The sequence below is a fragment of the Oncorhynchus keta genome, chromosome 2, assembly GCF_023373465.1.
Source record: "Oncorhynchus keta strain PuntledgeMale-10-30-2019 chromosome 2, Oket_V2, whole genome shotgun sequence".
In the NCBI taxonomy this organism is placed as follows: domain Eukaryota; kingdom Metazoa; phylum Chordata; class Actinopteri; order Salmoniformes; family Salmonidae; genus Oncorhynchus; species Oncorhynchus keta.
In genome coordinates, this window is record NC_068422.1 from 14,831,006 (window position 1) to 14,858,104 (window position 27,099).

Genomic DNA, 27,099 nt, shown 5'->3' on the forward strand with positions numbered 1-27,099 from the left:
ACATTGCCACGGTGCTTCAGTCAGATGTTGCTTCAGTCACACTGCCATAACATGCTTCAGTCACACTGCCATAACGTTGCTTCAGTCACACTGCCATGCCATAACGTTGCTTCAGTCACACTGCCATAACGGTGCTTCAGTCACACTGCCATAACGTTGCTTCAGTCACACTGCCATGACGTTGCTTCAGTCACATGTTGCTTCAGTCACACTGCCATAACGTTGCTTCAGTCACACTGCCATAACGGTGCTTCAGTCACATGTTGCTTCAGTCACACTGCCATAACGTTGCTTCAGTCACACTGCCATAACGTTGCTTCAGTCACATGTTGCTTCAGTCACACTGCCATAACGGTACTTCAATCAGATGTTGCTTCAGTCACACTGCCATAACATTGCTTCAGTCACATTGCCATAACGGTGCTTCAGTCACACTGCCATAACGTTGCTTCAGTCACACTGCCATGACGTTGCTTCAGTCACACTGCCATAACGTTGCTTCAGTCACACTGCCATAACGTTGCTTCAGTCACATTGCCATAACGGTGCTTCAGTCAGATGTTGCTTCAGTCACACTGCCATAACGATGCTTCAGTCACACTGCCATAACGGTGCTTCAGTCACACTGCCATAACGGTGCTTCAGTCACACTGCCATAACGTTGCTTCAGTCACACTGCCATGACGTTGCTTCATTCACACTGCCATAACGGTGCTTCAGTCACACTGCCATAACGTTGCTTCAGTCACACTGCCATGACGTTGCTTCAGTCACATGTTGCTTCAGTCACACTGCCATAACGTTGCTTCAGTCACACTGCCATAACGGTGCTTCAGTCACATGTTGCTTCAGTCACACTGCCATAATGTTGCTTCGGTCACACTGCCATAACGTTGCTTCAGTCACATGTTGCTTCAGTCACACTGCCATAACGGTGCATCAGTCACATGTTGCTTCAGTCACACTGCCATGACGTTGCTTCAGTCACATGTTGCTTCAGTCACACTGCCATAACGGTGCTTCAGTCACACTGCCATAATGTTGCTTCAGTCACACTGCCATAATGGTGCTTCAGTCACACTGCCATGACGTTGCTTCAGTCACATGTTGCTTCAGTCACACTGCCATAACGTTGCTTCAGTCACACTGCCATAACGGTGCTTCAGTCACATGTTGCTTCAGTCACACTGCCATGACGTTGCTTCAGTCACATGTTGCTTCAGTCACACTGCCATAACGTTGCTTCGGTCACACTGCCATAACGTTGCTTCAGTCACATGTTGCTTCAGTCACACTGCCATAACGTTCCTTCAGTCACACTGCCATAACGTTGCTTTGGTCACACTGCAATAACGGTGCTCAGTCACATGTTGCTTCAGTCACACTGCCATAACGTTGCTTCAGTCACACTGCCATAACGTTGCTTCAGTCACATGTTGCTTCAGTCACACTGCCATGACGTTGCTTCAGTCACATGTTGCTTCAGTCACACTGCCATAACGTTGCTTCGGTCACACTGCCATAACGTTGCTTCAGTCACATGTTGCTTCAGTCACACTGCCATAATGGTGCTTCAGTCACATGTTGCTTCAGTCACACTGCCATGACGTTGCTTCAGTCACATGTTGCTTCAGTCACACTGCCATAACGTTCCTTCAGTCACACTGCCATAACGTTGCTTTGGTCACACTGCAATAACGGTGCTCAGTCACATGTTGCTTCAGTCACACTGCCATAACGTTGCTTCAGTCACACTGCCATAACGTTGCTTCAGTCACACTGCCATAACGTTGCTTCAGTCACATGTTGCTTCAGTCACACTGCCATAACGTTGCTTCAGTCACACTGCCATAACGTTGCTTCAGTCACACTGCCATAACGGTGCTTCAGTCACACTGCCATAACGTTGCTTCAGTCACACTGCCATGACGTTGCTTCAGTCACATGTTGCTTCAGTCACACTGCCATAACGTTGCTTCAGTCACACTGCCATAACGTTGCTTCAGTCACACTGCCATAACGGTGCTTCAGTCACACTGCCATAACGTTGCTTCAGTCACACTGCCATGACGTTGCTTCAGTCACATGTTGCTTCAGTCACACTGCCATAACGGTGCTTCAGTCACACTGCCATAATGTTGCTTCAGTCACACTGCCATAACGGTGCTTCAGTCACACTGCCATGACGTTGCTTCAGTCACATGTTGCTTCAGTCACACTGCCATAACGTTGCTTCAGTCACACTGCCATAACGGTGCTTCAGTCACATGTTGCTTCAGTCACACTGCCATGACGTTGCTTCAGTCACATGTTGCTTCAGTCACACTGCCATAACGTTGCTTCGGTCACACTGCCATAACGGTGCTTCAGTCACACTGCCATAATGTTGCTTCAGTCACACTGCCATAACGGTGCTTCAGTCACACTGCCATGACGTTGCTTCAGTCACATGTTGCTTCAGTCACACTGCCATAACGTTGCTTCAGTCACACTGCCATAACGGTGCTTCAGTCACATGTTGCTTCAGTCACACTGCCATGACGTTGCTTCAGTCACATGTTGCTTCAGTCACACTGCCATAACGGTGCATCAGTCACATGTTGCTTCAGTCACACTGCCATGACGTTGCTTCAGTCACATGTTGCTTCAGTCACACTGCCATAACGGTGCTTCAGTCACACTGCCATAATGTTGCTTCAGTCACACTGCCATAACGGTGCTTCAGTCACACTGCCATGACGTTGCTTCAGTCACATGTTGCTTCAGTCACACTGCCATAACGTTGCTTCAGTCACACTGCCATAACGGTGCTTCAGTCACATGTTGCTTCAGTCACACTGCCATGACGTTGCTTCAGTCACATGTTGCTTCAGTCACACTGCCATAACGTTGCTTCGGTCACACTGCCATAACGTTGCTTCAGTCACATGTTGCTTCAGTCACACTGCCATAACGTTCCTTCAGTCACACTGCCATAACGTTGCTTTGGTCACACTGCAATAACGGTGCTCAGTCACATGTTGCTTCAGTCACACTGCCATAACGTTGCTTCAGTCACACTGCCATAACGTTGCTTCAGTCACATGTTGCTTCAGTCACACTGCCATGACGTTGCTTCAGTCACATGTTGCTTCAGTCACACTGCCATAACGTTGCTTCGGTCACACTGCCATAACGTTGCTTCAGTCACATGTTGCTTCAGTCACACTGCCATAATGGTGCTTCAGTCACATGTTGCTTCAGTCACACTGCCATGACGTTGCTTCAGTCACATGTTGCTTCAGTCACACTGCCATAACGTTCCTTCAGTCACACTGCCATAACGTTGCTTTGGTCACACTGCAATAACGGTGCTCAGTCACATGTTGCTTCAGTCACACTGCCATAACGTTGCTTCAGTCACACTGCCATAACGTTGCTTCAGTCACACTGCCATAACGTTGCTTCAGTCACATGTTGCTTCAGTCACACTGCCATAACGTTGCTTCAGTCACACTGCCATAACGTTGCTTCAGTCACACTGCCATAACGGTGCTTCAGTCACACTGCCATAACGTTGCTTCAGTCACACTGCCATGACGTTGCTTCAGTCACATGTTGCTTCGGTCACACTGCCATAACGTTGCTTCTGTCACATGTTGCTTCAGTCACACTGCCATAACGTTGCTTCAGTCACACTGCCATAACGTTGCTTCGGTCACATGTTGCTTCAGTCACACTGCCATAACGTTGCTTCAGTCACACTGCCATAACGTTGCTTCAGTCACACTGCCATAACGGTGCTTCAGTCACACTGCCATAACGTTGCTTCAGTCACACTGCCATAACGTTGCTTCAGTCACACTGCCATAACGTTGCTTCAGTCACATGTTGCTTCAGTCACACTGCCATAACGTTGCTTCAGTCACACTGCCATAACGTTGCTTCAGTCACACTGCCATAACGGTGCTTCAGTCACACTGCCATAACGTTGCTTCCATAACGTTGCTTCAGTCACACTGCCATGACGTTGCTTCAGTCACATGTTGCTTCAGTCACACTGCCATAACGTTGCTTCTGTCACATGTTGCTTCAGTCACACTGCCATAACGTTGCTTCAGTCACACTGCCATAACGTTGCTTCGGTCACATGTTGCTTCAGTCACACTGCCATAACGTTGCTTCAGTCACACTGCCATAACGTTGCTTCAGTCACACTGCCATAACGTTGCTTCAGTCACACTGCCATAACGTTGCTTCAGTCACACTGCCATGACGTTGCTTCAGTCACATGTTGCTTCAGTCACACTGCCATAACGTTGCTTCTGTCACATGTTGCTTCAGTCACACTGCCATAACGTTGCTTCAGTCACACTGCCATAACGTTGCTTTAGTCACACTGCCATGACGTTGCTTCAGTCACATGTTGCTTCAATCACACTGCCATGACATTGCTTCAGTCACACTGCCATAACGGTGCTTCAGTCACACTGCCATAACGTTGCTTCAGTCACACTGCCATTATGGTGCTTCAGTCACATGTTGCTTCAGTCACACTGCCATAACGTTGCTTCAGTCACACTGCCATAGCGGTGCTTCAGTCACATGTTGCTTCAGTCACACTGCCATAACGTTGCTTCAGTCACACTGCCATGACGTTGCTTCAGTCACATGTTGCTTCAATCATACTGCCATGACGTTGCTTCAGTCACACTGCCATAATGTTGCTTCAGTCACACTGCCATAATGGTGCTTCAGTCACATGTTGCTTCAGTCACACTGCCATAACGGTGCTTCAGTCACATGTTGCTTCAGTCACACTGCCATAACAGTGAATGTGCAACTTTATTTCTTTGTTCTAAGTTTATGATCTGCCAATCTGTACCATAACAACATCACTTCGGTTCCTACTCTACAGTAACTAACTTGAACGTGGTTGTTCGTATGACCTTGACCTATATGGCTTGATCCTCATCTTTCTAGTAAAGGCCTGAAACTGTATTACCTGTATATGGCTTGGACCTCATCTTTCTAGTAAAGGCCTGAGACTGTATTACCTGTATATGGCTTGGAACTCATCTTTCTAGTAAAGGCCTGAGACTGTATTACCTGTATATGGCTTGGACCTCATCTTTCTAGTAAAGGCCTGAGACTGTATGACCTGTATATGGCTTGGAACTCATCTTTCTAGTAAAGGCCTGAGACTGTATTACCTGTATATGGCTTGGACCTCATCTTTCTAGTAAAGGCCTGAGACTGTATGACCTGTATATGGCTTGGACCTCATCTTTCTAGTAAAGGCCTGAGACTGTATGACCTGTATATGGCTTGGAACTCATCATTCTAGTAAAGGCCTGAGACTGTATTACCTGTATATGGCTTGGACCTCATCTTTCTAGTAAAGGCCTGAGACTGTATGACCTGTATATGGCTTGGACCTCATCTTTCTAGTAAAGGCCTGAGACTGTATTGCGTGTAGTTTATCTGCTTTCATTCATGATATCTCTCTGCCATGAGGGGAACTCAATTCGCCTCAGATGCCAGCTGGAAAACCCTGGGCTGGTTTGAAAGGTTACGGTACCAGTCTGGATTATGATCAGCTTGTCCTGGAATGTACATTGGATGTTTGTGTGTGCACGTTAGTGTGTCCATATGTTTGTGCATGTCTTTGTGTGTGTGGCCTTACCCACAGCCCTGAGGGAGGTGTACTTGTTGAGGCCCAGTCCACTGAGGTTGCTGTGGGGGTGAGGCATTCCTGGATAGAAGGCTGAATTGTTCAGGTGGTAGTGCTCTGTAGGGAGAAATAGAGAGAGAAAAGCGAATAATAAGATTAAGATCACTTTATTTCTCAATTGTACGGGCAGAGAACTGTTTAAATGCTCCTAACATTTGTGACTGGGATTGAGAAGCCTTCTTTTCCAGTCTAGATATGTCTTTTGCAAAGGGCTGTTTTGACAGAATGAGAAGGTGGCCTCTAGTGTTACATGAGGTGTAGTTAATTAACAATGGAACAAACAAACTAGGTAAAAAAAAACTGTCACTAATTGCGTCAATGAGTGCTGCTGGCCCAGCCTCTATCATGCTGTCAGGGGCCACAAGGAAATTGGGACACTGGAGTTGCATAGGGGCAGATTCTGCTCATACCCTGCATGGTCAGTGGCAATACAACTGGGGTCAATTGGTAACCTATATGAACACATAGGCAGAATCAGAATGAATATTCCCATAGAAATCCCCACGTTTTTCAACAGTGTCATGGCATGACATTGCAGTATGTTATTGGTATATGTCTGTGACCTCTAAATGTTGATTGATCTGTTGATTGATTCAGATTAAGTGTGCATCCTCTTTTCCCTGAAGTCATTTGCTGTGTATTTGCTGTGTATGTATGTATGTGTGTGTGTGTGTGTGTGTGTGTGTGTGTGTGTGTGTGTGTGTGTGTGTGTGTGTGTGTGTGTGTGTGTGTGTGTGTGTGTGTGTGTGTGTGTGTGTGTGTGTGTGTGTGTGTGTGTGTGTGTGAGAATGAATGAATGAATGAGTGTGTGTGTGTGTGAGTTTGAATGTCAAATCAAATCAAATTGTATTGGTGAATGTGTGTGTGTGTCTGTGTGTGTGTGTGTGTGTGTGTGTGTGTGTGTGTGTGTGTGTGTGTGTGTGTGTGTGTGTGTGTGTGTGTGTGTGTGTGTGTGTGTGTGTGTGTGTGTGTGTGTGAGAGAGAGAATGTGTGTGTGAGTTTGAATGTCAAATCAAATCAAATTTTATTTTATTGGTCACATACACATGGTTAGCAGATGTTAATGCGAGTGTAGCAAAATGCTTGTGCTTCTATCAGTAATATCTAACAGTGAAATCTAAGTAATCTAACAATTTCACAACAACTACCTTTTACACACAGGTGTATAGGAATAAGAACGCGAAGCGAGGCGGCCATCTCTCTCAGCGCCGGAAGAGTGTGCGTGTGTGTGTGTGTGTGTGTGTGTGTGTGTGTGTGTGTGTGTGTGTGTGTGTGTGTGTGTGTGTGTGTGTGTGTGTGTGTGTGTGTGTGTGTGTGTGTGTGTGTGTGTGTGAGAGAGAGAGAGAGAGTATGGTTGTCTCTGTGTGTGTGTGGAAATGTTGAACTATACTTGTGGGGACCAAAAATCCCCACAAGAATAGCAAACAAACAAAAATTTGACCAACTGGGGACATTTTGTTAGTTTCTAGGGGGTTTAGGGTTAAGGTTAGAATTAGTGTTAGGGTTAGAATTAGATTTAGGTTTTGAGTTAGGAGCTAGGGTTAAGGTTAGGTTATGGGGTTAAGGTTAGTGTTAGAGTTAGGTTCAGGGTTAGGGTTAGGGAAAATAGGATTTTGAATGGGACTGAATTGTGTGTCCCCACAAGGTTAGCTGTACAAGACTGTGTGTGTGTGTGAGTGAGAGTATGAGTGTCTCTGTGTGTGAGAATTAATTCATGTGTGTGTGTGCATGCTCAGTTGTGTGCGTGTATACAGAATGATAAAAGGTGTGTTTGACTGGTGTCATGGACAGGTGTGTTTGACTGGTGTCATGGACAGGTGTGTTTGACTGATGTCATGGACAGGTGTGTTTGATTGGTGTCATGGACAGGTGGTTTGACTGGTGTCATGGACAGGTGTGTTTAACTGGTGTGATGGATAGGTGTGTTTAACTGGTGTGATGGATAGGTGTGTTTGATTGGTGTCATGGACAGGTGTGTTTGATTGGTGTCATGGACAGGTGTGTTTGACTGGTGTCATGGACAGGTGTCTTTAACTGGTGTTATGGACAGGTGTGTTTGATTGGTGTCATGGACAGGTGTGTTTGACTGGTGTCATGGACAAGTGTGTTTGATTGGTGTCATGGACAGGTGTGTTTGACTGGTGTCATGGACAGGTGTGTTTGATTGGTGTCATGGACAGGTGTCTTTAACTGGTGTCATGGACAGGTGTCTTTAACTGGTGTTATGGACAGGTGTGTTTGACTGGTGTCATTGACAGGTGTGTTTGATTGGTGTCATGGACAGGTGGATTGACTGGTGTCATAGACAGGTGTGTTTAACTGGTGTGATGAATAGGTGTGTTTGATTGGTGTCATGGACAGGTGTGTTTGATTGGTGTCATGGACAGGTGTGTTTGACTGGTGTCATGGACAGGTGTCTTTAACTGGTGTTATGGACAGGTGTGTTTGATTGGTGTCATGGACAGGTGTGTTTGACTGGTGTCATGGACAGGTGTGTTTGACTGGTGTTATGGACAGGTGTCTTTAACTGGTGTTATGGACAGGTGTGTTTGATTGGTGTCATGGACAGGTGTGTTTGACTGGTGTCATGGACAGGTGTGTTTGACTGGTGTTATGGACAGGTGTGTTTGACTGGTGTCATGGACAGGTGTGTTTGACTGGTGTTATGGACAGGTGTGTTTGACTGGTGTCATGGACAGGTGTGTAGTTTCAAACAGCCTGGCAGGTTTTCATCAGAGCCAGTCCTTCAAACACACCCACTACTACAGAAATAGAGAGGGGTGGAGAGATAGAAAGAGGGATACTGCATTTAACCCAACCGCTCTGAATCAGTGAGGTGTGGGGGGCTGCTTTAATCGACATCTACATCATCGGTGCCCGGGGAACAGTTGTTGTTTGAGGTTAACTGCCTTACTCAGGGACAGAACAACAGATGTTTTACCTTGTCGGCTCGGGGATTCAATCCAGCAACCTTTCGGTTACCGGCCCAATGCTCCTACCCGCCAGGAAGGGAGAGAATTAGAGGGAGAGAGAAGTAGAGTGGGACAAGGGAAGGGAGAGAGAGCAGGATTTGGAGAGAGAATACAGAAACTAGATAAGGATGTGAGAGAGATGATGCAGTGAGGGAGGGAGGGAGGGAGGGGAGATGTGTGTTTGTGGAATAAATTAGGAGATTTAGCTGAAGTATGAAGGGAGGACGTTAGTCTGAGCCCTAACACACACACACACACACACACACACACACACACACACACACACACACACACACACACACACACACACACACACACACACACACACACACACACACACACACACACACACACACACACACACACACACACAGAGAGAGGTTGTCTAAAACCCATCATTCCTGTGCAGTTTTATACAGTAAGCTGATTAGCTGCGGAGATGGCTCTCATGTTCTTCTACGGTAGATTTCTACTCTACGCCCATTGTCTTACATTAGATGGCGTCACTCCTACATGACGCTCATCCTTCAGTGCAGGCGGAATCGACCGACTTTCTGATGTCAGACAATGCTCTACATCGGGGACATACAGGGGCAATCTGCTGTCACAGCATCTCTGACCTCTCAGGAGGGCATACTGGATGTTCATTACACATGAGAATGTGAGAAGGGTATAAAAAGGGATATAACATACTGTAGTACTCATATGGTATCTGATGACTTTGAGCAGATAGAAGAACATACAACCAGCTTCAAACTAACTGGAACTAGACAAACAGGAAGACTGAACACACTGTGATTTATAGTACAAATGTGATTATCATCATAGTGTTTGTATCAGTTTTCATCATTTTTTTATCTGTTCAGTATCCTTCTGTAACCAGCGTATTACTGGAACTGCTCTGTCATTGTCATAATAATGTTTGTGGGTTTGTGGAATAATCCCCAGGCCTCCCAGATAGAGACTTGGTGGAAACCATGCTGGCTGGCACTGAGGGGGCAGAGGGCTCAGTCGCGGGGGGCTTCATGGGCTGTTTGGTGGGGGCTAGTTAGTTATGGTAATGGAGAGCCCAGTGAGGTCCTGACACTCATCCTTCAGTGCAGGCGGAATCGACCGACTCTCTGATGTCAGGGCCTGAGTTATTTACTTTCTACCAGTTCAGGAGACTCATCGGAGCCTCTCTGCCTTTGATGACCTTAAGCTTTTGTTTAACTACTCTGATTATCGGGGCTCATTTTCTTCCACACACACACACACACACACACACACGCACGCACGCACACACGCACACACACACACACACACACACACACACACACACACACACACACACGCACACACACACACACACACGCACACACGCACACACACACACGCACACACACACACACACACACACACACACACACACACACACACACACACACACACACACACACACACACACACACACACACACACACACACACACACACACACACACACACGCACGCACGCACGCACGCACACACACACACACACACACACACACACACACACACACACACACACACACACACACACACACACACACACACACACACACACACACACGCACGCACACACACACACACACACACACACGCACGCACACACGCACGCACACACACACACACACACACACACACACACACACACACACACACACACACACACACACACACACACACACACACACACACACACACACACACACACACACACACACACACACACACACACACACACACACACACACACACACACACACACACACACACACACACACACACACACACACACACACACACACACACACCTCTCAACGTGTCCTTGCTGGTGTGTGTGTGTTTGCGTCCTTGCTTGTGTGTGTTTGCGACCTTGCTGGTGTGTGTGTGTTTGCGACCTTGGTTGTGTGTGTGTGTGTGATTGAACTATATGTGTGTAAGCCAACATCAAATGAAAGGTGTGTGATCTAACAACGGTGAAGCTGGGAGTTGGAGTTGTTTGGCACATCTCCATTAAATTTTAACCAAGTAGGAGAACAAGAGGGAAGGTGAGGCCCATTATGGTTATATCATGTAATGTCTTCCCAGGCTGGGCTGGCTGGGTGGTGTACTGTACATTGCAGACCAGGCTGTGTATGATAGCAACATGTGAAGTGATCATATGTGGGGCAAAAAAGTATTTAGTCAGCCACCAATTGTGCAAGTTCTCCCACTTAAAAAGATGAGAGAGGCCTGTAATTTTCATCATAGGTACACTTCAACTATGACAGAAAAAATGAGAAAATGCAACTCAGCATTCTTTGTCCTCCAAACACGACGAGTTGAGTTTTTACCAAAAAGTTATATTTTGGTTTCATCTGACCATATGACATTCTCCCTTGTTACTGATGGTAGGCTTTGTTACTTTGGTCCCAGCTCTCTGCAGGTCATTCACTAGGTCCCCCCATGTGGTTCTGGGATTTTTGCTCACCGTTCTTGTGATAATTTTGACCCCACGGGGTGAGATCTTGCGTGGAGCCCCAGATCGAGGCAGATGATCAGTGGTCTTGTATGTCTTCCATTTCCTAATAATTGCTCCCACCGTTGATTTCTTCAAACCAAGCTGCTTAACTATTGCAGATTCAGTCTTCCCAGCCTGGTGCAGGTCTACAATTTGGTTTCTGATGTCCTTTGACAACTCTTTGGTCTTGGCCATAGTGGAGTTTGAGGTTGTGGACAGGTGTCTTTTATACTGATAACAAGTTCAAACAGGTGCCATTAATACAGGTAATGAGTGGAGGACAGAGGAACCTCTTGAAGAAGAAGTTACAGGTCTGTGAGAGCCAGAAATCTTGCTTGTTTGTAGGTGACCAAATACTTATTTTCCACCATAATTTGCAAATAAATTCATTAAAAATCCTACAATGTGATTTTCTCTCTCATTTTGTCTGTCATAGTTGAAGTGTGTATCTATGATGAAAATTACAGGCCTCTCTCATCTTTTTAAGGGGGAGAACTTGCACAATTGGTGGCTGACTAAATACTTTTTTGCCCCAAAGTATGTGTCCTTCGCTGTCTGTTCCACTTGGTCCTGGGATACTCTCTCTGAGCTACGGAGGGTTGTTGAGAAGTGATGCAGTTATCTGAGGGACAAAGGGAAGGGAGTCAAGCAGCAGTACAAGTAATGCCGTGGATATTACACGAGAGGCCAGAAGATGTGTTTGTGCGTCATTCTGAACACACTTACCCACAGTGCCTTAGTACAACCTGCTCCCAAGACACAGCTATTGTGTGTGTTCATAGCCGTGAAACACTAAGAGACCGCTGAGACAAGCAAGCGTGTGTGTGTGTTTGTGTGGATGTTTGTAATGGTACATTAAGGATTATTTTGCGCCTTAGGGAGAGTGATAAAGAGTGCTGTGAGATCAGTGTAGTCTCACGTTTGCCATTTGAGCTTTGCTAGTGTGGCAGACATACAGACACACACATAAACCTTGTTCTCCCCTAATACCACCCCCTATTACCACCCTGTATTAAGACCCTGTTACCCCCTATTACCATCCTATATTAAGACCCTGTTACCCCCTATTACCATCCTATATTAAGACCCTGTTACCCTCTATTACCACCCTGTATTAAGACCCCGTTACCCCCTATTACCATCCTGTATTAAGACCCTGTTACCCTCTATTACCACCCTGTATTAAGACCCTGTTACACCCTATTACCACCCTGTTTTAAGACCCTGTTACCCCTTATTACCACCCTGTATGAAGACCCTGTTACCCCCTATTACCACCCTGTATTAAGACCCTGTTACCCCCTATTACCACCCTGTATTAAGACCCTGTTACCCTCTATTACCACCCTGTATTAAGACCCTGTTACACCCTATTACCACCCTGTTTTAAGACCCTGTTACCCCCTATTACCACCCTGTATGAAGACCCTGTTACCCCCTATTACCACCCTGTATTAAGACCCTGTTACCCCCTATTACCACCCTGTATTAAGACCCTGTTACCCCCTATTACCACCCTGTTTTAAGACCCTGTTACCCCCTATTACCACCCTGTATTAAGACCCTGTTACCCCGTATTACCACCCTGTATTAAGACCCTGTTACACCCTATTACCACTCTGTATTAAGACCCTGTTACCCCCTATTACCACCCTGTATGAAGACTCTGTTACCCCCTATTACCACCCTGTATTAAGACCCTGTTACATCCTATTACCACTCTGTATAAAGATCCCTGTTTCTCCCTATTACCACCCTGTATAAAGATTCCTGTTTCTCCCTATTACCACACTGTATAAAGATTCCTGTTTCTCCTATTACCAACCTGTATAAAGATGCCTGTTTCTCCCTATTACCACACTGTATAAAGATCCCTGTTTCTCCCTATTACCACCCTGTATAAATATCCCTGTTTCTCCCTATTATCAACCTGTGCTTAAAGAGTCAGACTTGGTCAGTTCCGGTGAGAGACTGGTTTCTATATATTTAACTGGAGTGCTTCACTCAGGGCTGGAAAGAGGGGGGCTACCAATCCTTCCCTGGTAAGATTAGTAATTTATAAGAAACTAGAATGCTATTTGGCCCTAAACAGAGAGTACACAGTGGCAGAAAACCTGACCACTGTGACTGATCCAAACTTAAGAAAAGCTTTGACTATGTACAGACTCAGTGAGCATAGCCTTGCAATTGAGAAAGGCCTGCCGTAGGCAGACATGGCTCTCAAGAGAAGATAGGCTATGTGCTCACTGCTCACAAAATGAGGTGGAAACTGAGCTGCACTTCCTAACCTCCTGCCCAATGTGTGACCATATTAGAGAGACATATTTCCCTCAGATTACACAGATCCACCAATAATTTTTGATAAACTCCCATATCTATTGGGTGAAACTCCACAGTGTGCCATCACAGCAGCAAGATTTGTGACCTGTTGCCACAAGAAAAGGGTGACCAGTGAAGAACAAACACCATTGTAAATACAACCCATATTTATGATTATTTATTTTCCCTTGTGTACTTTAACCATTTGTACATTGTTACAACACTATATATATATATATATATATATATATATATATATATATATATATATATATATATATATAATATGACATTTGTAATGTCTTCATTGTTTTGAAACTTCTGTATGTGTAATGTTTACTGTTGATTTTGATTGTTTATTTCACTTTTGTATATTATCTACCTCGCTTGCTTTGGCAATGTTAACACATGTTTCCCATGCCAATAAAGCCCCTTGAATTGAATTGAATTGAGAAAGATGGACAGAATAGAAGAAGACAGAGAAAGATGGATGGAAGAGAGAAAGAAAGAGTTATTGAGTGAGGTGAGTGTTGTGATGCTGATTCCTTGGTGGTTCCCTATTGTTTGATAACTAGGTCATTGGGAGTTGTGTACTTTTCTTTCTCTTGGCAATCTCTTTCTTACATTAAAGGTCCAGTGCAGTCCAAAACGGGATTGTCCTGTGTTTTATATATTTAAACGCTATGAAGTTGGAATAATACTGTAAAACTGGGAAAATTATGATAATGCCCTTTTAGTGTAAGAGCTGTTTGAAAAGACTATCTGAAATTTCTGCCTGTTTTGGTCAGATGGAGTTTTGGCCTGCCTGGTGACATCATTTTTTTAATAGACCAATAAGAAAGAGAGTTCCAAACCTCTCTGACAATAACATCTATTTTTCAGTTTTCCCCTCCCCACTCACATGCTGACCAGACCACCCACGGTGCGAGCCTGGTAAAATAAATGTACACTTCCATGTCATTCAATCATTTCATCCAAACCGCTCACGCGAGTCAACAGCATCTGTGTAGCCAGGTGTTAAAATAGGACTTTGTTCTATTTTAAAGCTTTACACGCCACAAATCCCCCTTCTCCCATCTACTCATTGTTTTTTTACAAGCATATACCCATGTGGGTGATTGAAAGATGAACGAGGTCCACACTGCAGTCCAGTTGGTTGCGGTAATGCACCTTAAAGTTGGTTGCCAACTGCCAAAAAAATCCACGGAAGAAAAAGCATGAACGAGGAGAGATTTATCAAAGAAAACTAACTAAAAAACATCTAGGATTCCCCTTTTTTTGTGGATTAATTGTCTGAGTAGAGAACATACTATTTTGTGTGTCTCAAAATGGGTCCAAAAGATCCACCTAAAAATAGGACCATATGCATTTCAGGTAAAATAACCCAATGTTTATATCCCAGGACAAACTAGCTAGCAACAGCACGCTAGCTAGCTAAATGTCCATGAATGTTTCATACTGTACGTGTTTTGACCTGTCCTCAAATTAATATAGTTGGTTCACAGTTGGTTTTGGTATTTTATGAACTTGTCTGGTGGAACTTGTCTAGACAAAATCCACATGCGCAACATGCGCACAATCACAGTAAGGTACATAATTGTTATTAAGAAATTATTTGATATTGGGATAAAAATGGCTGCATTAGTCCTTAGCATCTCTTTCTTTTTCCAAACCATATATGTATTTTTCCAAATCTTCTCTTTCCCTCCCCAATGGTAAAGCCAATACTGTTTGGAAACATAATGTGCTGTAATGTCCCACTCATCTAAGTGAGAAACAGAGATGGATGATCCTCAACAGTCAATTGAGGGGACAGAGGTTATTGAAACCACAGTGTTTTAACAACACCTTCAGAGCCAGACCTTTTAAAGTTGCCTGACAACTGTTTCAATCCCATATCTCTGAGACAGTTTGAGAGTAGAGTAGTGACAGAACTGTAAACCAGATGCGCCACTGTGTCAAACTGAAATCCTTTAGAAAGAGGGATTGGTGAGCATGGCGGGGTCTACGGTTCTTACCGCAAATCCTACATCACTGACGGCCCAAATCCTCAAGACTGGTGGAGCGCTGTGTGTGTGTGTGTGTAATCCTCTGAGCTGCATTTGCACAAATGATCCAAGTCCAATCTCTACTGCTACAGCCAATGCCTCAACACACAACACACAGTAATGAAGATCCTTGATGTGTGTTTGTTTGTGTGTGTTTTATTGTGTGTAATGTGTGTGTTTTGTTTGGTGTGTGTTGTGTTTAGAGCGGGTTTACAGAGAACTCTATAGATAGTCTGATATCCACAAGGGGTTTTGGGTGATGTGTGATGTGTGTGTTCTCTCTAATCTAATCTGATTCTATGGATGCACAGTCAGCTGGAGGGGTAAGGGAAGAGGTAGGTGCCCTCTTAGAGCAAACACTCCCCTCCACCCCTCACACACACACAAACACACAGCTGGATCTGGATGTATAGAATTGGCACATGCCACTTGTGGATGGATGTGCAGGTGGGCTGGCCAACATTGACTCAGGGTTAGACGTAACATAGTACATGTAAATATTTTTAGCTCTATTGAGGATGATATGTTACATTTCATATGGTATGTATTAATTTGTGGATGTTCATCATACATTTTCATACAATATGTTACAAATTACAACACGTATGATATGTTAGCTAAGTGGCTAACTTTAGCTAAGCTTGGGGTCAGGGATTACGGTTAAGGTTAGGGTTAAGGTATGGGTTAAGGTTAGGGGTTAAGGTACAGGTTAAGATTAGGGTTAGGGGTTAAGATACGGGTTAAGGTTAGGGGTTAGGGTTAAGGTTTGGGTTAGGGGAAGGGTTAGCAAACATGCTAAGTAGTTGCAAAGTACCAAAAAAAGTAGTAAATAGTTGCTAATTAGCTAAAATGCAGAAGTTGTGTGTGATGTGATTCGAAACACACAACATTTGGGTTGCAAGACATTCGCTTTATACGCCCACCCAACCTCCTCGACCAACCTCCCTCCTTTCATTTTTGGCTTAAGTAACCTTCTGTCTTATGTAACCATACCAAACATAACGTATCATACAAATGTGAGTGTCACAGATTTACATGTACTATGTTACATCTATTCTATGAGACCAGGCTGGTGATTGCTGCTAGTTTTGCTATTGATGTTTACCATGTGTACCGTGCACGTGGTCTACTTATAGAAGCCCTTGGTTTCCTTCTCTTTCCCTAGCTCCTTATCTTCTTGGTGTGTGTAGTATCTGTTGTTCCCACTACCAGACAAGGAATTCTCCAAATCAATGTCTCACTAATGTTATCAACCACTAAGGCATGCTTTGTGTTAACTTGACGCCACGATCAGCACAGTGTACACACCATAGAATTAGAATGAGTAATTGTTATGCTATGGAAGCTACACACACACATAAACTCAGCAAAAAAGAAATATCCCCTCACTGTCAACTGTGTTAATTTTCAACAAACTTAACATGTGTAAATATTTGTCTGAACATAACAAGATTCAACAACTGAGACATAAATTAAACAAGTTCCACAGACGTGACAAACAGAAATGGAATAATTTGTCCCTGAACAAAGGGAGGGTCAAAAGTAACAGTCAATATCTGGTGTGGCCCTCAGCTGCATTAAGTACTGCAGTGCATCTCCTCCTCATGGACTGCATCAGATTTGCCCATTCTTGCTGTGAGAGGTTACCCCTCTCTTCCACCAAGGCACCTGCAAGTTCCCGGAATATTTCTGGAGGGAAATGGCCCTAGCCCTCACCCTTCGATCCAACCGGTCCCAGACGCTCTCAATGGGATTGAGATCCGGGTTCTTCGCTGGCCATGGCAGAACACTGACATTCCTGTCTTGCAGGAAACCACGCACACAACGAGCAGAATGGCTGGTGGCATTGTCATGCTGGAGGGTCATGTCAGGATGAGCCTGCAGGAAGGGTACCACATGAGGGAGGAGGATGTCTTTCCTGTAACGCACAGCGTTGAGATTGCCTGCAATGACAACAAGCTTAGTCCGATGATACTGTGACACACCGCCCCAGACCATGACGGACCCTCCACCTCCAAATCGATCCCGCTCCAGAGTACAGGCCTCGGTGTAACTCTCATTCCTTCGACGATAAATGCGAATCCGACCATCACCCCTGGTGAGACAAAACTGCCACTCGTCAGTGAAGAGCACTTTTTGCCAGTCCTGCCTGGTCCAGCGATGGTGAGTTTGTGCCCATAGGTGACGTTATTGCCCATGATGTCTGGTGAGGACTTGCCTTACAACAGTCCAACAAGCCCTCAGTCCAGCCTCTTTCAGCCTATTGCGGATAGTCTGAGCACTGATGGAGGGATTGTGCGTTCCTGGTGCAGTTGTTGTTGCCATCCTGTACCTGTCCCGCAAGTGTGATGTTTGGATGTACCAATCCTGTGCAGGTGTTGTTATATGTGGTCTGCCACTGCGAGGATGATCAGCTGTCCGTCCTGTCTCCCTGTAGCACTGTCTTAGGCGTCTCATTGTACGGACATTTCAATTTATTGCCCTGGCCACATCTGCAGTCCTCATGCCTCCTTGCAGCATGCCTAAGGCATGTTCACACAGATGAGCAGGGACCCTGGGCATCTTTCTTTTGGTGTTTTTAGAAAGGCAGTCAGTAGAAAGGCCTCTTTAGTGTCCTTCGTTTTCATAACTGGGGCCTTAATTGCCTACCGTCTGTAAGCTGTTAGTGTCTTAACAACCGTTCCACAGGTGCATGTTCATTAATTGTTTATGGTTCATTGAACAAGCATGGGAAACAGTGTTTAAACCCTTTACAATGAAGATCTGTGAAGTGTTTTGGATTTTTACGAATTATCTTTGAAAGACAGGGTCCTGAAAAAGGGACATTTCTTTTTTTGCTGAGTTTACATGCATATTGTGATGTATACCCAGCTGGATGCTAGTGAAGCAGAGACCTTCTCCCTTACCTCACCTCGCTCATCAACTCATCCCTGACCGCTGGCTACGTCCCTTCCGTCCTCAAGAGAGCGAGAGTTGCACCCCTTCTGAAAAAACCTACACTCGATCCCTCCGATGTCAACAACTACAGACCAGTATCCCTTCTTTCTTTTCTCTCCAAAACTCTTGAACGTGCCGTCCTTGGCCAGCTCTACCGCTATCTCTCTCAGAATGACCTTCTTGATCCAAATCAGTCAGGTTTCAAGACTAGTCATTCAACTGAGACTGCTCTTCTCTGCATCACGGAGGCGCTCCGCACTGCTAAAGCTAACTCTCTCTCCTCTGCTCTCATCCTTCTAGACCTATCGGCTGCCTTCGATACTGTGAACCATCAGATCCTCCTCTCCACCCTCTCCGAGTTGGGCATCTCCGGCGCGGCCCACGCTTGGATTGCGTCCTACCTGACAGGTCGCTCCTACCAGGTGGCGTGGCGAGAATCTGTCTCGTCACCACGCGCTCTCACCACTGGTGTCCCCCAGGGCTCTGTTCTAGGCCCTCTCCTATTCTCGCTATACACCAAGTCACTTGGCTCTGTCATAACCTCACATGGTCTCTCCTATCATTGCTATGCAGACAACACACAATTAATCTTCTCCTTTCCCCCTTCTGATGACCAGGTGGCGAATCGCATCTCTGCATGTCTGGCAGACATATCAGTGTGGATGACGGATCACCACCTCAAGCTGAACCTCGGCAAGACGGAGCTGCTCTTCCTCCCGGGGAAGGACTGCCCGTTCCATGATCTCGCCATCACGGTTGACAACTCCATTGTGTCCTCCTCCCAGAGCGCTAAGAACCTTGGCGTGATCCTGGACAACACCCTGTCGTTCTCAACTAACATCAAGGCGGTGGCCCGTTCCTGTAGGTTCATGCTCTACAACATCCGCAGAGTACGACCCTGCCTCACACAGGAAGCGGCGCAGGTCCTAATCCAGGCACTTGTCATCTCCCGTCTGGATTACTGCAACTCGCTGTTGGCTGGGCTCCCTGCGTGTGCCATTAAACCCCTACAACTCATCCAGAACGCCGCAGCCCGTCTGGTGTTCAACCTTCCCAAGTTCTCTCACGTCACCCCGCTCCTCCGCTCTCTCCACTGGCTTCCAGTTGAAGCTCGCATCCGCTACAAGACCATGGTGCTTGCCTACGGAGCTGTGAGGGGAACGGCACCTCAGTACCTCCAGGCTCTGATCAGGCCCTACACCCAAACAAGGGCACTGCGTTCATCCACCTCTGGCCTGCTCGCCTCCCTACCACTGAGGAAGTACAGTTCCCGCTCAGCCCAGTCAAAACTGTTCGCTGCTCTGGCCCCCCAATGGTGGAACAAACTCCCTCACGATGCCAGGACAGCGGAGTCAATCACCACCTTCCGGAGACACCTGAAACCCCACCTCTTTAAGGAATACCTAGGATAGGATAAGTAATCCTTCTCACCCCCCCCCCCCTAAAAGATTTAGATGCACTATTGTAAAGTGGCTGTTCCACTGGATGTCATAAGGTGAATGCACCAATTTGTAAGTCGCTCTGGATAAGAGCGTCTGCTAAATGACTTAAATGTAAATGTAAATGTAAGCACGAGTACAAATGCATGCAACTTCTCTGGTCATTGAAAGACGAGGGCTCCAGAAATCATGTTGTGTCTGTTGCTGTACCTCGTGTCATACACTTAGAGAATAATTTCATCATCCTGTAATGCGATGGACTGAGTTGTTCTGAATTCCTCAAATGGTCATACAGCGTTTGAGTGTAGGGTTGTAAGTACACCATAAAGCCTCATCCTGTAACCACACACTAATGGTGTAACTCTGCACTGAAACTGCAGTGTTTGGTCTGGCTACTTTAGTTATGCTAGAGAAGAGAAGGGGCTGTTGGGTGTTCCTGTCAGGCCAAAGTACAGTTTGAGAAACCAGCTCCCGTCCTCCAATGACAGAGAGGGGCCTCTGGTTAAAAAAGCAATGGCAAAATGGGCTCTGGCTGGGTTTGTTTTTCTTCACAGAGGAACAAAGAGAAACCCTCAACTTCGTTGATTCATAGGGAGTGTGTTAGCATGTGTCTGTGTGCTGAGTAGCTGTGCTTACCACTGCGGCTGCGTAGCATCCTAGCTGAGATGCCGTTGGTTCCGATAGGGGGGTTGGTGATTGTACTTTCCACTGAGCCCACCTCTCCTCCGGGTTGCTTCATAAGCTCTGTTATGGTCCTGTAGACGGACAAACAAACATTACAGTTAGACTTCAGGCATTTAGAATGACTCTCTACATGTATGGGGATTTAAGGAGGAGCAGGGATTGAAACAGCAATTCTGCGGTTACAGGCAATCGACCCAAGCACTACACCTAAACTCCTGGGCCAATAACTTCCCATAGCGCCCCATCGTTAGCCACTGTGCGTGGCTGTAGGCTTAGTCAAAGCAAAAAATAAGGGCAGCAACACTGCAGGGGAACATGGTAGAAAGTGATGGGAGCCAGAGAATTGGGCTGAGTGTGTGACAACATAATCTGCAGAGAGAAAGAGTGAGAGTAACACTGAAAATGGGCCATTTTAATTGCGTGTAATCTTATCAGACACACACTGTCACAGTCACAAATACCCCCAAACACACTGTCACGTCATTGAGCTGTGTGTAAGGGAACACACTGCTGTAGTGACAGACATCATCTGTGTGTGTGTATGTGTATGTGTGTGTGTGTGTGTGTGTGTGTGTGTGTGTGTGTGTGTGTGTGTGTGTGTGTGTGTGTGTGTGTGTGTGTGTGTGTGTGTTGTGTGTGCGTGTGTGTGTGTGTGTGTGTCTGTGTGTGTGTGTGTGTGTGTGTGTGTGTGTGTGCGTGCGTGCGTGCGTGTGTGTGTGTGTGTGTGTGTGTGTGCGTGCGTGTGTGTGTGTTCGTGTGTGCGTGCGTGCGTGTGTGCGTGTGTGTGTGTGTGTGTGTGTGTGTGTGTGTGTGTGTGTGTGTGTGTGTGTGTGTGTGTGTGTGTGTGTGTGTGTGTGTGTGTGTTGTGTGTGTGTGTGTGTGTGTGTGTGTGTGTGTGTGTGTGTGTGTGTGTGTGTGTGTGTGTGTGTGTGTGTGTGTGTGTGTGTTAGGGACCCAGGCCTCAGGAGGTGTGGGGGGCCAGGGCTGTCCTCTCCTGGGAGGGCTTTCCTGAACAAATAGTGTGGTTCACTGTACGGTACATTGTGTGCCAGGAATGTGTCTAAATGTTGGGAGGGTGCTAGGGTGTAAATTGCCCTCCCTAGCTGAGCAGAGCAGAATGGGGATCAGCTGAGGGAGATGTATCGTATGGAGAGAGATATGTACAATCTTTAAAAAAGGGTTCTTCAGCCTCTCTAGAAAGGGTTCGACATGGAACCCAAAATGATTCTTCTCCCTGCAACCAAAAAGGGTTCTCCTTTAAAGTATGGGGATTCTAGTGGCGGGATATAGGTAGCACACAGGAGGACATTTTTCTCTGTTACGATCATTTCCTTTTGAATTTCTAGCCAAATGTAAAATGTTCCTGTTTTGATTAATTTAATGGAGTGATTTGGGTCTGATCTATACCAAATTAGCATACTCCCTGAGTCCCTTCCCTGTTTTACACCTGGTAGTTTGGTGGATGGGACTACCAGCTCTCTGTAACCTAGAGGGCAACCAGTGGGCCCATCTCCTCTATACCAGGTTTCCAAAGGCAGATGACCTCAGGCCTTGGATATTCCAAGATGAGATATTGAAGGCTTTGTGTTCCATAAAGTGTCCAATGCTGTTGGTCGTGGGGTTTGGCCTTAGGCCAGTAAGTGTGAGCAGAGCCTGCTGAGCATCTGGTACATGCCGTTGGCTTGGGCTAGTGTAAGAGTGGGGGTTGGGCGTGTTTGCCCGCCCACGGCCTGGGCGTATGTGTGACTTCCATGTTGAGGCCCTCTTTGCGGGGGTGGGGTGCATGGGGTGGGCCGGAGGGGCATAGGTCCGATCTGAGAGGGCCTAAATGGGGTGTGGGCTTGATTGACTTGGGGGGGTGTTGATGTGGCTGGTGGTGTTGTGGTCTGGTTGCGTGGGTCCTCTATGTGTAGGTCCAGTGGGGGGGTCTCACAGGTCTGGGAGAGTGTCTCGCTGGTCTGGGCGGGGTGACTATTGATCTGTTGCTCCTGTGTAAAGTGTTGGGGCTGCGTTTGAGAGCGATGTCCTTTAGAGTCCGGGCGAAGGTGGGCACTGCTGCCTTGTATAGGTGGACCTGGTCATAAAGGTTGTTCAAGTCCAGGGTGGACTGGTGGGCCAGGAAAATATTTTGTTTTGAGGCACAGTCACAGGAAATACTTGCGTTTACCTGCTGTTTGGTAGCAGGGTGGAACACTTTTCGTGGTAGCAAGGTGGAGATAACCACTTGTGCATTGGGGAAAGTAGAAGAAGTTTTTTCAATCACTTCCTTCAGTGCTGTGGCAAAGAGTGTGCAAAGCTGTCATCAAGGCAAAGGGTGGCTACTTGACGAATCTCAAATGTAAAATATGGTTTGATTTGTTGAACATTCTTTTGATTACTACATGATTCCATGTGTTATTTCATAGTTTTGATGTCTTCACTATTATTCTACAATGTAGAAAATAGTTACTTTTAAATGGTGACTTTGCAGATGTGTGGGGCGTCAGGGGGACTTTGCAGACGTGTGGGGCGTCAGGGGGACTTTGCAGACGTGTGGGGCGTCAGGGGGACTTTGCAGACGTGTGGGGCGTCAGGGGGACTTTGCAGACGTGTGGGGCGTCAGGGGGACTTTGCAGACGTGTGGGGCGTCAGGGGGACTTTGCAGACGTGTGGGGCATCAGGGGGACTTTGCAGACGTGTGGGGCGTCAGGGGGACTTTGCAGATGTGTGGGGCATCAGGGGGACTTTGCAGATGTGTGGGGCGTCAGGGGGACTTTGCAGACGTGTGGGGCGTCAGGGGGACTTTGCAGACGTGTGGGGCATCAGGGGGACTTTGCAGACGTGTGGGGCGTCAGGGGGACTTTGCAGATGTGTGGGGCATCAGGGGGACTTTGCAGACGTGTGGGGCGTCAGGGGGACTTTGCAGACGTGTGGGGCGTCAGGGGGACTTTGCAGACGTGTGGGGCGTCAGGGGGACTTTGCAGACGTGTGGGGCATCAGGGGGACTTTGCAGACGTCTGGGGTGTCAGGGGGACTTTGCAGACGTGTGGGGCGTCAGGGGGACTTTGCAGACGTCTGTGGTGTCAGGGGGACTTTGCGTGCGTCAGCTGGACTTTGCAGACATGTGGAGTGTCAGGAGGACTTTGCAGATGTGAGGGGCGTCAGGGGGACTCAGGGGGACTTCTCAAATGTGTGTGGCATCGGGGGGACTTTGCAGACATATGGGGCGTCGGGGGTTCTATGTGTGCAGTGGAGGAAGACATGGGGCTTAGTACCAATAAAATTAAGTAAAGATTGTGCTCAAATCATTTAACTACTGAGCCAATAAAGGTATCTTCTTTCAAGCCACCTAAATCTCTAAATATTCCTTTCTCTCTATTTCTCTCTCAATCTCTCTCATTCTCAGTCTTTTGTCATGTCAGTCTCTGAATCTGTCTCTTTCTCTCTTTTACTTTCTTTCTCTTTCTAAACCTACATTACTGTCTCTCTCTCTCGCTCTCTCTCTCTACCTCATGTTGTCTGTGACTCACTAGCTGAGACTGCCTAGGGTTTGGTTCTCTTTTCGTTTGGCTCGCTACTGAACCACTTGCTGATTTGGATTTTTAATCTACAGCAAAACTGCTTTTATCTCTGGGCATTTAGTGCATTTATAGAGGCTAAGTTTAACTTCCATCACAGGCTCCATATATGTGGTAAAAATAAAATATTTAATTGAGAGATGTTAGCTTAAGTGAGGAAGTTTTACCCTAAATTTACATGACTAGCCTAACGTGTGTTTGATGTAAATTAGGATTAAATGACTACAATAAAGTAGATATAGGCCATCAGTACGGGATATACTGTAAAGAAATTGGGACTACATTTAAACAAGGGATGTTCATCATTGCTGCCCATTCATTTATGACTGCAACATGTAAACAACACTATGTTTGTCTATCATCAAATCAATAAATCCAGTAACTTCATGATAACATCTCAAGAGTCAGTCAGTTTTGGAAGACACAACCATCTTGCTGTCAATGAGCAACAATAGGCTTACATCTCGTCTTTCTCCTGGACAGCAGGGAAGGTAAAAGCATTGAGCATCACTGAGGACATTTAGCCTTGCCTACATACAGTACAGTCTCTGTGTGCATGCCAAATGGCACCCTATTTCCTATATAGTACATTACTTTTGACCAGAGCCTGTGGTCAGAATTAGTGCACCGTATAGGGAATAGGGTGTCATTTGGGACACAGTCTCTGTATCTATAGCCACTTATATAAGACTTCCTGCGTCGGAGCGTTCGTTATATGATCGCTAATCCTTTTTGGTGAAAGCACATCGTATCGAATAACAAGGAGAGTGAGACACGCATCTTCTAATGCTGTGTAGCAATCAATTATCCCTCCTCCCATACCAGGGAGGCAGATAGCTAATTAGCAACACTCAGTCCTAGTGTTCATCACTCACCACCACTGTTTCCAGCCCAGCTCAGAATCGATGTACTGTACAGTCCCCACTCTGATGATTGGGAAATGTTGCCCTCTGATCCAGCCCAGCTCAGAATCGATGTACTGTACAGTCCCCACTCTGATGATTGGGAAATCTAGCCCTCTAAAACTAATGTACTTTATCCTTTATTAACTCTGAGGGCAGTTTCTAAAGCAGAGATGTCCTTGTTTTATCCGCTATCATTTTTTCTCCTTGACTTTATGAACCATTTTCAGAATGAACATATCTGGTAATTCAAAGGTTTTCATGGCCGAGCAGCTGCACACAAGCCTAAGATCAGCATGTGCAATGCCAAGCGTCGGCTGGAGTGGTGTAAAGCTTGCCACCATTGAACCCTGGAGCAGTGGAAACGCTTTCTCTGGAGTGATGAATCACGCTTCACCATCTGGCAGTCCGACGGACGAATCTGGGTTAGGCGAATGGAGAACGCTACCTGCCTGAATGCATAGTGCATAGTGGTCTGGGGATGTTTTTTATGGCTTGGGACAGGCACCTTAGTTCCAGTAAGCGGAAATCTTAACACTACAGCTCAATTCAAAGGTCTTACTTGAGAAACGTTTAGTCACTATTACCATAAACTTTAACGGAGCCCTTTCGGTTTCTACCCCAGACTGGATTCGGTGTGAATAATGTGAATTGGATTGTTAGAATCGGCTTTGTTGTTATTGTGATGAGCACTGAGTGACGAGAGAACCATCGACAGGGAGGAGATTACAACAAACAGATGAAGCCTGGATGACTTGTGATGGATTGATGTATTGTATGTGTGTGTGTCACCTCACATCTGACCTTTTCCCAAAACAGTGCTACACCTCTCTGTCCGTGTCAGACCCCATTTGGTTTGTGATCCATTTCTCTCTCTCTCCCTTTCTCTAACCCTCCCTTCATCCATTTCTCCCTCTCTCCCTTTCTCTAACCCTCCCTTCATCCATTTCTCCCTCTCTCCCTTTCTCTAACCCTCCCTTCATCCATTTCTCCCTCTCTCCCTTTCTCTAACCCTCCCTTCATCCATTTCTCTCTCTCCCTTTCTCTAACCCTCCCTTCATCCATTTCTCCCTCTCTCCCTTTCTCTAACCCTCCCTTCATCCATTTCTCCCTCTCTCCCTTTCTCTAACCCTCCCTTCATCCATTTCTCCCTCTCTCCCTTTCTCTAACCCTCCCTTCATCCATTTCTCTCTCTCTCCCTTTCTCTAACCCTCCCTTCATCCATTTCTCCCTCTCTCCCTTTCTCTAACCCTCCCTTCATCCATTTCTCCCTCTCTCCCTTTCTCTAACCCTCCCTTCATCCATTTCTCTCTCTCTCCCTTTCTCTAACCCTCCCTTCATCCATTTCTCCCTTTCCCGCCATCTCTTTTCCACCAGCTCTCTTCTCATTTCTCAATCTCCATCTTTCTGTCAACGGTGCAGTTAAAACTCACTCACTCAAGCAGGGACATCACCAACAGCTCCCCAAATCTGCTCACATACACCCAGTGTCACTCCAGGGGCCTATGGGAACATGCAGACCAGTTCAGAGATACATTGGGAACACCAATAACCAATTCTCTACACTATTCATTAAAATATAATGGATTGGTTTTACCATTGGTAACATGGTATTGGAAATGCTGCCCAATGGTATTGCCTAATGGTATGCAGATCTAAGCGCTCAGAATGCAGGCTAGGGTTCTATATGGAATTGATCCTAACACATCCAGTGACATTCAGAACCTCACAGGATTCAAGGAGACATGCATTATCTATCCAATCCTTTCAGATCTAAACAAGTGCTCAGGGGTTAGAGGTTAGAGATTGATTTGGAATTTGGCACAACACACGCAGTGGCATGCAGGCCCCTAACCTGTCCTCTATGGACAGTCAAACACAGGATTATTGGTCACCCTACAGTATAGACTATAGCGAGCTGTAGGTCTGGGCAAAGATGATTCATTACTACCTCAACACTTCCTCTCTTTCTTGAGGCCCCTGATGTTGGTTTCCCTCAGAA

General features: G+C 46.1%; 1 protein-coding gene across 1 annotated transcript in view; it reads right to left on the bottom strand.

Annotated features, from left to right (window-relative positions):
* The window catches only part of LOC118361447 (protein shisa-9-like), a 53,883-nt gene that overhangs the window by 20,608 nt on the left and 6,176 nt on the right, over window positions 1-27,099 (bottom strand). The window contains exons 3-4 of the mRNA XM_035741391.2: window positions 20,591-20,709; window positions 5,666-5,770 (exon numbers count right to left, since the gene is read on the bottom strand). Of these exons, the coding sequence (XP_035597284.1) occupies window positions 5,666-5,770; window positions 20,591-20,709 (224 nt within the window). The remainder of the gene's footprint in view (window positions 1-5,665; window positions 5,771-20,590; window positions 20,710-27,099) is intronic.